The sequence below is a fragment of the Lepidochelys kempii genome, chromosome 13 (genome assembly GCF_965140285.1).
Source record: "Lepidochelys kempii isolate rLepKem1 chromosome 13, rLepKem1.hap1, whole genome shotgun sequence".
Classification (NCBI taxonomy): domain Eukaryota; kingdom Metazoa; phylum Chordata; order Testudines; family Cheloniidae; genus Lepidochelys; species Lepidochelys kempii.
This window is the reverse complement of record NC_136392.1, coordinates 20788044-20801127: the sequence shown is the minus strand read 5'-3', so window position 1 is coordinate 20801127 and position 13084 is coordinate 20788044. Positions and strand designations below refer to the sequence as shown.

Below are 13084 nucleotides of genomic sequence, written 5' to 3'. Positions count from 1 at the left end.
GAGTGTTCCCTCAAGGGCCTGGGCATAACCAGGGCAGGAGGACTGAGGTGCACTTGCTCTCCCCACAGGTGCCTACTGCCTCTCGGTCTCTGACTTTGACAACGCCAAGGGGCTCAACGTGAAACACTACAAGATCCGCAAGCTGGACAGTGGTGGCTTCTACATCACCTCTCGCACGCAGTTCAACAACCTGCAGCAGCTGGTGGCGTATTACTCCAGTAGGTGTCGAGAGATCAGTATTTGCGCCCTGCATTTGTACAGAATGCAGCTGAACCCATTCCCTGCCCTGCATTCCTTTATGGCCTATGCAAAGTAAAGTGTAGCCAGGCCTGGGACAGCCACTCAGGAAAACCAGGGCCTGTGGGTTAGTAGTGATGGAGGAGAGGGTGTATTGCCCCAAGAGTTGGGTTTGAAGGAGGGGAGAGAGGCTGCTGGAGGTTAGGGCGAGTGTATGGGACCTGTGGAACAGCCTGGTAAAAGCACAGCATTGAGAGTGGGAGAAGGAGATAGAGACATCCGAGGGGGGTGTACGGAGGCACAGAGATGTACGCCTTGCATGTGAATTGAGGCTCTGTCTGCCTCCCTCTTGGCAATGGGGAGGGGGGAGAAGATTGGTGCAGCTCCCTAAGTGGCTGCAGTGGTGGGACCCTGGTGTGGACAAGGCTCCTGCAGCTTCTGGTATTCAACACTGTGTCACTCTAGACTTGCTCTGATCAGGTTTTTTAGACCGGGCTGCTGATCTCTTCTATCTTAGTGCTTCCTTCCAAGCTACCACTGACGCAGCTGCACCATTGTTAGCAATGATGGGTAACTTTGCCAATAAAAAAATCCCCAGTGTAGAAAGCCCTAGGGCTGCATTGTGGTAGGGGTGAGAGGCCTGGGCCTTCATTTTGGCAGGTCGAGCAATCAAAAAGAGAAGCCAAAGGTCTGTTTCCACTTCCCTGAAAACATACAGGATGCCAGGAGACTTGGTGATTTTAGATAGAATGAGTAAACGTGAGGCTCCCTCCTCTCTAGCCCTTGTCTCCTAAGGAGATGGCGCATCTCAGCAGGGGAGACGGATACTAGATGTTAGGAGGGAAATTATCAAGGAAGGAAGACCGTTTTCTCCCTCCCATCTGCAATGCAGAGAACAACCCCCTAGAGACCTATGGCCTAAATGCCTAGCAGGTAAGCAGTGAATGGCAGGCCCCATTTGAAGTGGGCAGGGGATGTTGTCTTCCACATGGATTGTAGCACTTTAGGCAAAAGGGTCCCAGGCACCCTTCCCACTGAAATAAAATGGAGAAGAGCCAAATAATGGGATTTTAAGTAAGAAGGAAAGGGATGATGATCAGAACAGACTCTGCAGCTTTTGAGGCTGGCAGGACTTCTGGTGAAGATGTCGTCTATCTAAACTCCCCCGATGCCTGTCTATCTTCCCCCTTGCCAGAACATGCTGATGGCTTGTGCCACCGTCTCACAAACGTGTGCCCAACTGCCAAGCCCCAAACTCAAGGACTTGCTAAGGATGCTTGGGAAATCCCCAGGGAGTCTCTGCGACTGGAGGTGAAACTGGGGCAAGGCTGCTTTGGAGAAGTGTGGATGGGTAAGGATTCCTCCAAACACACACGCCTACGGCAGCGGCAGCAGGTGCCTGGGCCATGGAGTGTCTGCTCATCTTGACTTCTTAATGAGCCAGCTGGATTTCTGACAGCCAGGGCTGGATGAGAGAATAGGCATTTCAGCCTTCGTTATTCCTTGCAGCGATTTGAGTAATCTCTCCTTCCTGGCTGGTGTCTCCCACCATTGGAGTGATGCAAAGCTTCCCCAGCGCTGAAAGTGCCCCCCAGGGCACTCTGAGGGAGCATCTCTGCCCACCAAATAGGCCGTATAAATGGGATGGGAGGGAATAACTTCTAGCACCGGCAGAGACCCGTGGATTGTGGCCAGTGCACTGAGCATTGGCCAAGGAATGCTGATGTGTCGGAAGTCGGGTGGGGCGCGGTGAAGTCCGCAGCTCTCCCTGTGCTAGTCAGGCTCATGCACTTGGGCTTCCACGCCTGGTGCAGCATCATCCCTGCACATCCTGTTGATAGTGTGTCATGGCATAATCCGGCTGTGCCGGGGTGACTGGGTGCTGGGCACCACGCCCCTGAAGGCGGGGTGCTAGGTGAGCGCCTGTAAAGGCAGCGCCTAATCCGCCAGGGGCTGCTTCATAAACTGTCTCTGGCTTCTGCTCCAGGGACCTGGAATGGCACCACCCGGGTGGCCATAAAGACTCTGAAACCCGGCACCATGTCTCCAGAGGCATTTCTGCAGGAGGCCCAGGTGATGAAGAAACTCCGACATGAGAAGCTGGTTCAGCTGTATGCGGTGGTGTCAGAGGAGCCCATTTACATTGTAACGGAGTACATGAGCAAAGGTCAGTGCCTGGCACCCAGGGGATAGGGCTGGGGCAGTCATAGGCTCTGATAACTGAGGAACTGCTTCCTATTTGAAACTGAACCTACTGTGTGAGCAGAGAGAAGCGCGTAGGGCAAGCTGCACTGGCCACCGGCAGCAGCAAGATGCAGCCACCTGAGGGAGCTGGAAGGAATCTCTCCCCTAAGACTGATTCCATAGTGCTCCCATACATGGAAAGCCGGATCCTAGTGGGCGGAGGTGGAGACCTAGCCAGCTGAGCAGTCTTACCCATTCCTCCATAGGAGGCGTGTTGGAGATTTACTGGCGGCACCTGCCATGGGCAATGTGCAGTGTTCCCGACTAGAAGGGATAGAGTTAAGGGAGCTGGGGCCCACTAGAGCGCAGAGGGGTAAGGAAACGGCCTGCTTGGGAGCTGACTGAGGAGGGGGAGGGCACAGGTTGTGAAGAGAGGAATAACCACACCCAGTTCTGGGCTGGAACTTCCTGCCTCACAATGTTCCCACTCTGCTGCCCTCTCCTGGATGGAACCGGAGCTGCTCAATGTGTCATAGGCCCCATCCCGCTAACAGATTGGTCTTCAGCTCAGCAGGCAGGGGACTGTGCTTTTTGGAGCAGGAGAATTTGGATTCTGCCCTTACTGTTGCCATGGTGTTCCAAGTGGATGTAGAGCAATGAAATCCCAGGTGGCTACAGGTTGGCTTAGCACAAGACTCCTCACCCCGCCCCCTTCCCATCATCTCCTAACTCCAAGGGCAGCTGCATGAGGACACCTCTTTGCTATTCTGCTCAAACACCATCAAGTGGCCGAGAGTCTGGTGTCTGCTCCTTCCTAACTGCAGCTGATGGTTGTGCCTTTCCACCCTAGGGAGCTTACTGGATTTCCTGAAGGGGGAGATGGGCAAGTATCTGCGGCTGCCCCAGCTGGTGGACATGGCAGCTCAGGTGGGTCTGGCTCAATGGAGAGCTGCAGTTTGAATTTCCCTTTTATCTTCTTGGCTGCTGTGGCCCTTGGACTTCGGGCCTGGTCTGGGTAGGGTGTGGGGCTCCAGCTGCCAGAGAGGACAGGACCATCATACTAGCCTTCATGAGTGCGATCCAAGGCCAACAGGAATCTACTAGCACCAAAGTGAAATGCCCTCCAGAGTTTGAGGCGCTGCCTCAGATGTCCTTGTCCTCTGAATTTGGGGATAACCTGATCCAAAGCCAGCAATCCCATGGGGGCAGGGTGGGCGGGGAAGAGAGGAAGAATCTGTTCAGAATGGGAGGGCCTCTGTCCCACTTGCCCTTATCTCCTTTCTGTTTCTCTGCCACAATTGCGCTCTCAAGCGAGGCCTGGGAACTGGCTGGTCAGGGCACAGCCAGAGCCATAAAGTGCTAGACTTTGGATCGCCTACCTTCTGGGGTCTTTGCCAGCAGCTGTTGGTGTTATGGCAACCTCCGTGGTGAAAGGTCAATAGCAGCCTGCCCTAAGCAGATTTATAGGGCTCTGGAGGGTCACCAAATTAGAGATGTACTCCGGAAAACTGTGAGGGATCCTGTGCTAGATCTGTAGCCCTGAGTCTATGGTGCATACACAGAAACAAAAAGCAGCTATCGTCCCTAGCTTGGCTCCTGCCACTGGACCGGTCCTATCAGGTTTTAGTGCCCTGACCTGCTATAGAAAAGGCTGCTATAGAAAAGGACCCTAGTCTGGGGCTCTGTGCGGTATTTCACATAGAATCTCGGAGAAGAAAATCCCTCATCACTGCCAGGCTTTTGTTTCTCCCCCATCGGTGTCTTATTTATGGCCACAAACCTGCATTGGCCTGACGAAGTGTTGCAAAATAACTCCAAGACCCTTCCAAGTCCTATCAGCTCAGTGTGGCCCAGCCCCCGGGCTGATGTTGGGTTGCCACTTTACCACCTCCATTCCACCTCAGCCAGAGCCTCCCAGGATGCTGCTGGAGTGCCAACTGTTTACCATGCCCAGAGCGCAGCTGCAAGCAGCTCTGCATTCACATGAGCACAGTTGTGAGGTCTAGTGTTTGGGCAAACTGTGTCCTGTAGCATCTAACGTTCTCTGCGCACTGTCCCATGTGTGGGCTACAGATCGCATCTGGAATGGCATATGTGGAGAGGATGAACTACGTCCATCGGGATCTCCGAGCTGCCAACATCCTGGTGGGGGAAAACCTGGTGTGCAAGGTAGCCGACTTCGGCTTGGCCCGGCTGATTGAGGACAACGAATACACAGCCAGGCAAGGTATGGGGAGTGGGAGGGTGCGCATTGCCTTTATGTGCGGGTGTCAAAGGAAGCTGTGGAAAATGGAAATGAGTGAGGCCCAAACTGCTTAGCATTGCAGAGCAGGGCAGGTGAGCGCAAGGTGGCACAAGCCATTGGTATGTGCTCCTAGGTTCAAGTCCAGCCCAGCCCAGCTCAGGAATGACTCAAAATTGTTTCCTTCCAGCCACTGTTTGTGGGCCTGTCTGGTTCCCTGCAGATTGCCCCATTGGCACGGGTGGCCTCTGCAGAGGTGCCAAGTACTTAAACAGGGCATGAAGGCTGAAGTATCCCTTGTCCCAAGCCGGTGAGGGAGTCTGCACAGCTACAGCTCAGACTGCAGGTGTTGAGGGACACAGCTGTGCAGGGCTCTTGATCCAGCACTCCTCAGGAGTCTGCAGTCTCACTCCTGTACTCGGATGTGTATGGTGTGACCCTGCTGCTCCATACTGTGTACTTTTAAACCAGCACTTTAACTCCCGTTCACCTGCTTCTACCCACCCTTCCCTGCTGGTGCTATTGAAAAGTGAAGGGGATGGGACTTGGGACCCCATCTTATGCTCAGACTTACTCCTGATGCAGGCTCTGTCCCCGCCTAGGTATGAAACTTAATAAGGTACTTGCTGTCCCTGTAAGGGGTGAGAGGGGAAGCAATCACAATCACTAGTGCCACGGACTGCAGATGGGGCAGACATTACTTTTCTCCAGTGCTAGTTCTGTAGCCTAGTCCTCTGAACGGAGGTCTGCAAGTCCGGCTGGTGAAACCTCCCACCTAGAGTAGCTCTCAGCTCACACCCATTGTGGTATCACTATCCCTCCGTTCTCCACGTGTAGGCTCCTCTAGTGGACATACAGGGTGATTGCATCTGAATCTTATTTTCTATCTCTGTTGCTTAGGTGCCAAGTTCCCCATTAAGTGGACAGCCCCAGAAGCTGCTTTGTATGGCAGGTTTACGATCAAGTCAGATGTCTGGTCCTTTGGAATCCTCTTGACTGAGCTGACCACTAAGGGCAGAGTGCCATACCCAGGTAAGAGTAGGTACCGACTGTAGACACCAAGAGGTCCTATGCAGTCGCTGGCCACTGCAGGCTCTGATATCCGCTCCGGCTGTGGCAGATCCCAGCTGATCTATGGAGTAGTGTTCTGTCTAAGTTGCCATGGTGACTCCTAGGCTCCTCTCCTCAATGGAGAAACTTGCTGTGGGGTTTCTGCCACTGATTAGGGATGGGGGTGGATAATGAGGCCTTCCCCATGGTGGGAAAGACCTGAGGGGATCTTGTACTTGGAAGAAGACGTTCTCTGAGCCTTGAGTCAAGCCCCACACCTCCTGCCTTGGATCAAGTTCTCCTCCCATTCATGCTTGGAGTGAGTGACTGGCTGTATTTAGGGCTGAGGAAGATCTAGCTAGCAGAAGATCAAGGTTCAGTTCCTAGCTCTGTCACAGACTAGCTACATGATTTTAGTCAAGTCAGCTAGCCTTGGTATGTCTCACTATTCCCTCTCTTGGCTATCAGGTATGGTTAACCGGGAAGTGCTGGACCAGGTGGAACGTGGCTACCGGATGCCCTGTCCTCCAGAGTGCCCCGAATCGCTGCACGATCTGATGTGCCAGTGTTGGAGGAAGGACCCAGAGGAAAGGCCCACCTTCGAGTACCTGCAGGCTTTCTTGGAGGACTACTTCACGTCGACAGAGCCCCAGTACCAGCCAGGCGAGAACCTATAGACCTGGGGATGGCTCCTGGTGCCAAAGACCTTGCTCTCCTCCTGGTGTGTCCACGCACATGTCACAAGACACGCGGCATCTCAGGAACTCCTTGCAGAGTCTGGTTCTGGTGACTAGCCCTTCTCCCAGAGGGTGGCACTAGGTGCTTTTTAGCCCCGCAAGGTGGAGGGGGGCTGGGTTCTCCTGATCACTAATTACTGATTTATGGTCTGTGTTTAACAAAGTGTGGTCATTTGACCTGGAGATGAGTCTGAAGGGAATTGGCTGTGTGCAGTGACTGGGGGTTGAAGAAGGAGCCTTTCCAGAAGAAACCCAGGAGGGAAGGTTTGTGCAGAAGCTGGAGGGACCTTCAGGGGTCTTCCTCCTAGTAGTTCTGAAGTGCAATGAAAGGCATTAGACAACCTCTGTCTAACAATGACCTAGACTTCCTCACTGGAACGCTTGGATCTGCTGGGACTGGATGCTAGTGCTACAGATGGACACCTTTCAATCTCCGATCATGCAGCTTCCAGCCTTTCTCTTTTTTCTTTTAAACCAGCACAAGGTTCCCCCATACCTCTCTGCTCCCTACGCCTGTTCCCAGAGCAGACTTGGCTGCAGTTCGGTACAGGAGTGTTTGTGGTTTCAGACTGAGAGACTCTTCCAGAGAGGACATTCACATTTCAGTGCTCGCATGACTCAGTCTCCACTGCCCCATCCTGCTGGTGTGCAGGGCTGTGGCATTGAGACACCAGCCCCAGCCCCCTTGCCTTGCTGCAGGTCCCAGGCACAAGTGAGTTTGGATCAGGGATGCTGACTGTGCCATATAGACCTGGAGGCTCTTGAGGTGACTTTTTCTCCCTGGGCGAGGTTCTACTGGAGAGCTAGAAGGACTTCATGGCTGAGTTGCACATGCAGCTGCACTGGGGTTCAGTGTTGCTGCTCATGGTGCTAGTGACTTCTGACTTGTTTCAGGACCATGTTAGATCATGAGCTGCAGGTTTCTGTCTTCCAGTCTCATCTGACCCAGCAAAGGGAACCTTTAATCTAGATGACTACTTCTTAGAGACACACTAAGGCAAATGCCAATGGGGCAGGATACCCCTCCTTCTTCCTACCCTTGCTGCCAACCCCCTATTGTTTGAGGGGTATTCTTCAATGAAGTACCCCTGGTCTTCCAGCCACCACCCTAAGCAGCACATGTGGAGAACACCTAGCCAGACCCTCCCTACCTCTCCTCATTCCACTCATTCAGTTGCATCTTAGTTTACTCCAAGGTTTATAGTGCCAGAGAAGCAGGGTCGGTCACTCTTGGGACACTTTGGTGTTCATGCCAGCTCTGCCACAGTCAGGAAAGCCTCTGCCCAGCAAAGGGCTCTTTTTGTCTGAATCAAGGCCTGATGTGGAGCTGGCTTACCTAGGGAATTGGGGCCCTGGCCATGCCCCATTGTCTTATCCTCCGCAGGCTGCTGAGCTTGGGAGAGCATCACCCATTCCATGGGGGCATGGTTTCAAGAACTACTTATGGATGCATTTGGGGTAGAGGTGAAGTCTCCATTCTGCCTGAGAGCAGAGGGGCCTTCCCCTCCATCTTCACTCCATAATAGGTCTTGAGCTACAGGGGGCATCACCTAAACTCCAGACCCTGCCTAAAAGTTAAAACTGTGGAGTCTCCTGCTTTAGCCCAGCTTCCATGGCTGTTTTCTCTGGGTGCAGGTGAGGGTCTGGGAAAGGGCTCCCATGGGGAAGATCACTAGTTCAGGGCTTCTACTCAACCCCATTCTTCAGCAGCTAGAGCTGAGATCTTCTGGAATCCTGGTGAGATCTTTGTACCTGCTCTGTGTGCAGCATGGTAAGGTAGGGAAGCAACCTCCTTGCCTCATTGTGTATTGGTGTCTGGCCTAGTTGTGCCCTTGCTGCAAGCTGGCCTTGGGCCCCTGAATGCAGAAATCCTGCAAAATCTCTATTCTAAGCCTTGGTGGGGAAAGGGAGGAGGAAGGGCCTGATTCCGTGAGGTGCTAAGAGCCCTCACTTCCCACTGAAATCCTTGGGAGCTCAGGTTGCTCAGCACTCTGTGGGATTGGATCCTATGTACTTTCTTCAGCAAACAGCTTGTTGCTCCCAGTTAACGCTCTCTGATGGTGCATGTGTGGCTTCCATGCTTGTATTTATGCAGCCAGGTAGCAGAGGCTGCCTTGACAGCAGCTAACACACAAGTGGCTGGTTGTATTTTTTCATCAGGCTTGTGAATAAACAGCAGACTTAAGTTTGCAAGCTTTGCCCTGTGTGTATATAGTTGTTAAAATCTCTAAGGAATCCCTTCTTGCCAGATCACTGCTGATCATCTCTTCTCTCCTGCTGTCTCCTCAGGTGGAGAGATCTGGTGGAAGGCAGATTCAGACACCAGTTCTAGCTCAAGCTGCTGTCAAGGGGAGTTTTCTGGTGACCCTTACCCTGACAGAGAAGCTAATAGGCTATTTACAGCCAAGTTAGTCATGGTGCAGGAGAGATTACAGTAGCCACGGGTCAAGAGATAACTCTCCATCTGCTTTTAGCTGACAGGCAGATGGATGGATTGTATGCAGGGCAGTAAGAGCTGGGCTGGCCCAGCACTTGAATGCAGGTCATTAGTTGCACTCTAGGACAACACTGCAAATGAATGATCTGTGTCTCAGATACTGGTCCCAAATGGACAAGGGAGGACTGCTGTGCTGAGATCTACAGCGGGAAGTGTTAAAATGGAGAATGAGCCTGGCCTTTCAGTGACTGTGCTAAGCAAAAGGACCACTCTCTTCAGTGGTGGAAGGAGGGAGGAAACCTCAACTCTCGTGAACTCCAGAATGTCATGGGGCTCCCTCCCTGTTAGTAAGGTGCCCTAATGCAGCTGCGTGCTGGCAGCGTGCACCCCCGTTTTGGAGGTGAGGCCAAAGCCCTGCCAAAGGAACAGCAGGCCCACTTCTCATTTGGCTGCAGAAGAAAGGCTCCACGCTGCTTTTATCCCTCTTTGAGGTGGACCTGGAATGTCCGAATGAGAGAGACGGGGAGGTGGGTGGAATAGCAAATGGTGCCCATGTGGGCAAAGTGTCATTAATGGGCAGGTGCTGTGCCAAAGACAGGAGAGAATGCGAGAGACACTGCCCCATCCTTGGCCAAGACAGCTGGCTGGTCTTCGGCCCAGGTCTCCAAATACGCCAGGCGAGGTCCCATCTGCTCTCTCCTTAAGGATTTCCTCGTTCTAAATGAGTTCCAGTCATAAAGCCCCATGTGGTGTGGGCCCGTCCTTGGAGCAGGACCGAGATGCGCTTGGCCAACCTCTCGAAGGGAGGGTGCTCGGTGGGGTGGCAGAAGGGGGCCGCAGGACTGCCCTCTCCTATGCCACATACAGGGGCTGGAAATGCTTCTGAGTTTGACCGTTTTCAATGACCGATCTCGCTCCTGCCTTCCCCTCATAATGGGTGATTCTTTAAACAAACTAGAAAACCCAAGCAGCCACCGAAGCCCTATTTCAATTGCCTCTTTGTAGCAAAGTTACGCTGTTCAACTGGGGAAGCCCAGCAGCTTTCTGTGGGGTAATGGCTTCTTAAAAGGGAGAATGTCTAACGAGCTGTAAAATAGCCTGGTTTTGTACATAGCCCTCGACTCGCCTGTTGAATTAGTTGCATGTGTTTTTTCTAAGGTAACGCTCGTGTCTGCAATTGGATGTAACTGGAATTCTTTGCCATTTGCCCGCAAGGCTTTGGTTATTGTCATCACTCGCTCGTTTTTGTCTGTATTTTTGGATGCTCTTCAGTGTGCCAAAAATCCCCACGGACCAAATCCCTTTGGCAACTGAGGGACCATGCTCTAAGCCCAACGTGTGGCCCACTTAGTCCATGCATTATTCAAAGAGTTTAGCTGTCCCAAACAGGTGCTCTCCTAATTGCTTCCTTTAGGTGGCATCTGCCCTGTGGGGCGCTTTGGCACGCTGGCTGAGAGTGACTCCAGAATTGTAGGCTGGCATCATGGCTCGAAATGATCCATTCTGCCCAAGGCTGGGTTTGGTCTGGCTCAGATGCCCATTCTTGATGCGGAGGAGAACTTCTTCTTTTCTGGGGGGGTGGTAAGGAGTGCTGGGCAGGCACAAATCCTTCCCCTGCAGAAATGCCAGCTGGGGAGAGTGAAATCTCAGAAGCACATGGGATAAAAAAAAACCTTGAAAAGCAGGAGGCCCAGCTACGCATGACATTGGAAGTGGAAGCAAGTGATTTGATTCTGATGTGCCGCCCCCCCCCCCCCCGACCACCCCAGCCTGTAGGATGGGGTCTGCAGCAAAATGGGGTTTGGTATTTTTCCATACATTTTCTTCCTCCATGACCCTAATGCTTTTCCAATGTTGGGATTGTTCCCCATCTTTAGGGCAATTGAGCCAAACCACCACCATGTGCCAGGTCCTTGTGTATCACAGTCGCAAGTTGCAGAAATGTCTTAGCAGCAGTGGTGAATCCCCCAGGTGGAGCTAGTGGGGTGAGAGAAGTGTCATGGGGCATTCATGGAGATGACTGGCTGCATGTGAGCTAAATCCTCCTTCCGCAGCCATCTGTGCCAAAACTCCTGTTGGCTTCAATGGGATCTGTCCTTCAGTCCCCTCTACCTCTGCTGGTCATACTACAATGCAAGCAACCTTGGGAGATAGTCTAACCGTGCTGGTATTTATAGATCATCTTTAACTCACGTATCTGGTCTGTATTGCTGGTATGACTTTGTGATTAAAAATCATTAGGGTCAGAAAATTAGGTGGCGTGTGACTCCACCCTGGCTTATAGACTCTTTTGGAAGCCGCCTTCTCCTGAGCTCTTGCAGCCATGTACAGGCCCCACGGAAATCCAGGACACAACTCCCATTAACTGAAGTGGCCCCAGCCTTGGCCTCTCAGAATAAAACCCTCCCAGTCCAGCAGGGGAGAAGCAGGTGCAGAGGGATGAGATCATTGTGACTTCCCAACCTGTCCCCTTAAATGCAGCTAGAAATTTAGCTTTACGGCCATTCTCTTCCAAACCTGGGCATGGTGGAAGGGGTGGTTCCTTTTCTCCCAGAAATGCTGTGACCCAAACAAGAATCTTCCTTTTAGGCATTTTTTTTTCTTTTTTTTCCCCCCTAGGAGCTCAGGGAAAATGGGACTGATGAAAATGCAAACCCAGCCCTGCATCTCACTCTTAATTTATTAAACCTGGTTCTCTCCTTCTCTCTCGAAAAAGCTGAGTTTCCACTCCTCTCCAAGAAAAGTTCCTACCTTTCTTGGTTGGAAGAAGGTTAATCTTCTGTAGTCTTTTAAATGAATTTTGGACTTGGACCTTTTAGTTTTTCTGCACAGCATAAAAGTTGCTGTGGCGAGATTGCTGCATTCATGAGCCAGGACTCTCGCTCCCTTTGTCAGGTTCTGTGTCTTTTTGCCGACGTTGAGCAGTTGGGGAGAAATCCTCATTTCTAGCGAGATCAGGTTCCCGTCCCCATTTTTGGTAAGGTTTCTAACATGCAGAGAAAGTGTATGTGGGGGAGGGGACATTAAGCGTGTGTTGTGCCAGTGATGCTTGTATAATTGATATAACTTTACACACCTACCACCAAGAAGAAATCGTTGCTCCAGAAACAAAAATTGGAATATGCTGAAACCCAGCAGGCTGGCGGGAGCTGGGGAGGGGAGGCAACGGCAGCTGTACAGCCCGAAAAGACTTTTTTTCAATATGTACGTTTTTCAAAGAAAGATGGGGGAACAGAATGACTTGAATACTGGTTGTTTCCAGCTCTGTCTGATTTTACCACAGCTGGTGTAGCAATAATGACGATCAATAATGTAAGTGAACACGGGATGCTGTTGTTCCCTGTCTTTGGCGAGCTTTGAAGAAGAATAGAGCAGGATTCCTTCAATTCTTTTTTTGTCCCAGGTTCAGAGTAAACCCTTCTCCACTGTGCATGATCTCGAGTATGGTAGAGCAGGGTAACTCTCCTATGTGTGGACATGACAAACCCTAGGTCCTCTCATGTCTCAGGGCTGGATACTGGCGTTGGAACCCACTAATACCCTGGAGACAGCAGGATGGGGAGACTGTCCTCTCGCACCAGTGTGTTTTGCCAATTTTACTTTTTAAGCCAATAAACTGAAGAGGAATCTCTTTACCTAATGAGTCTGATGCTCTTTTGCATTGATTCAGGGAAATAAATAACACCGTAGAAGGTATTCTTCTGCTATTGTAACTTGTTAACAGTGTTTTGTAAAATCTCCGGCTGCTGACTATGCAGAGAACAAAGTGATCTGCCTCTCTTCCCTGCTCCCCACCCCACTGCCTTTTGAGTGTCTAACTATCTAGTTCTTCCCCCCCTCCTTTTTTTTTTTTAAATAATAAAACTTTTTGGAAAAACCTCAAGTCCCCAGATTTGTGGAGGGGGACACGGGGGTTCTTTGAAACTCTGATATTGGTGTAAATACTTTGCAGTTTGTCTGATTAAACACACAGACCTCACTAAAAAAGCGTTGTATCTTGTGTATGAATGAAAAGATCGGCTTTTTGTGTGTGCACTAGTGGGGAGCCTTCCATGCCACTGCACGTCCTGTAACAAACATGAGCGCCGCCCTGTAATATCTGAGCACCTCTTACAGATCTCGGGCCAGACTTTAGCTGGCACTCATTGGTATATCTATTATTGACCTTAATGGAGCTAGGATGTTCTACACTACTTG

At 51.5% G+C, this 13084-nt stretch overlaps 1 protein-coding gene across 7 annotated transcripts in view; it reads left to right on the top strand.

Moving 5' to 3' along the window:
- Window positions 1–12874, top strand: part of SRC (SRC proto-oncogene, non-receptor tyrosine kinase) — a 72330-nt gene extending 59456 nt beyond the window's left edge. For 6 of the 7 annotated variants that reach the window (XM_073309677.2, XM_073309678.2, XM_073309682.2 and 3 more), the window contains 7 exons: window positions 69–218; window positions 1433–1588; window positions 2225–2404; window positions 3272–3348; window positions 4495–4648; window positions 5564–5695; window positions 6182–12874. In XM_073309677.2, the coding sequence (XP_073165778.1) occupies window positions 69–218; window positions 1433–1588; window positions 2225–2404; window positions 3272–3348; window positions 4495–4648; window positions 5564–5695; window positions 6182–6390 (1058 nt within the window). In that variant the 3' untranslated portion in view covers window positions 6391–12874. Of the gene's footprint in view, window positions 1–68; window positions 219–1432; window positions 1589–2224; window positions 2405–3271; window positions 3349–4494; window positions 4649–5563; window positions 5696–6181 lie in introns of those variants that run through there. The other variant, XM_073309683.2, reaches the window with a different exon arrangement.
- Window positions 12875–13084: the final 210 nt, after the last annotated feature.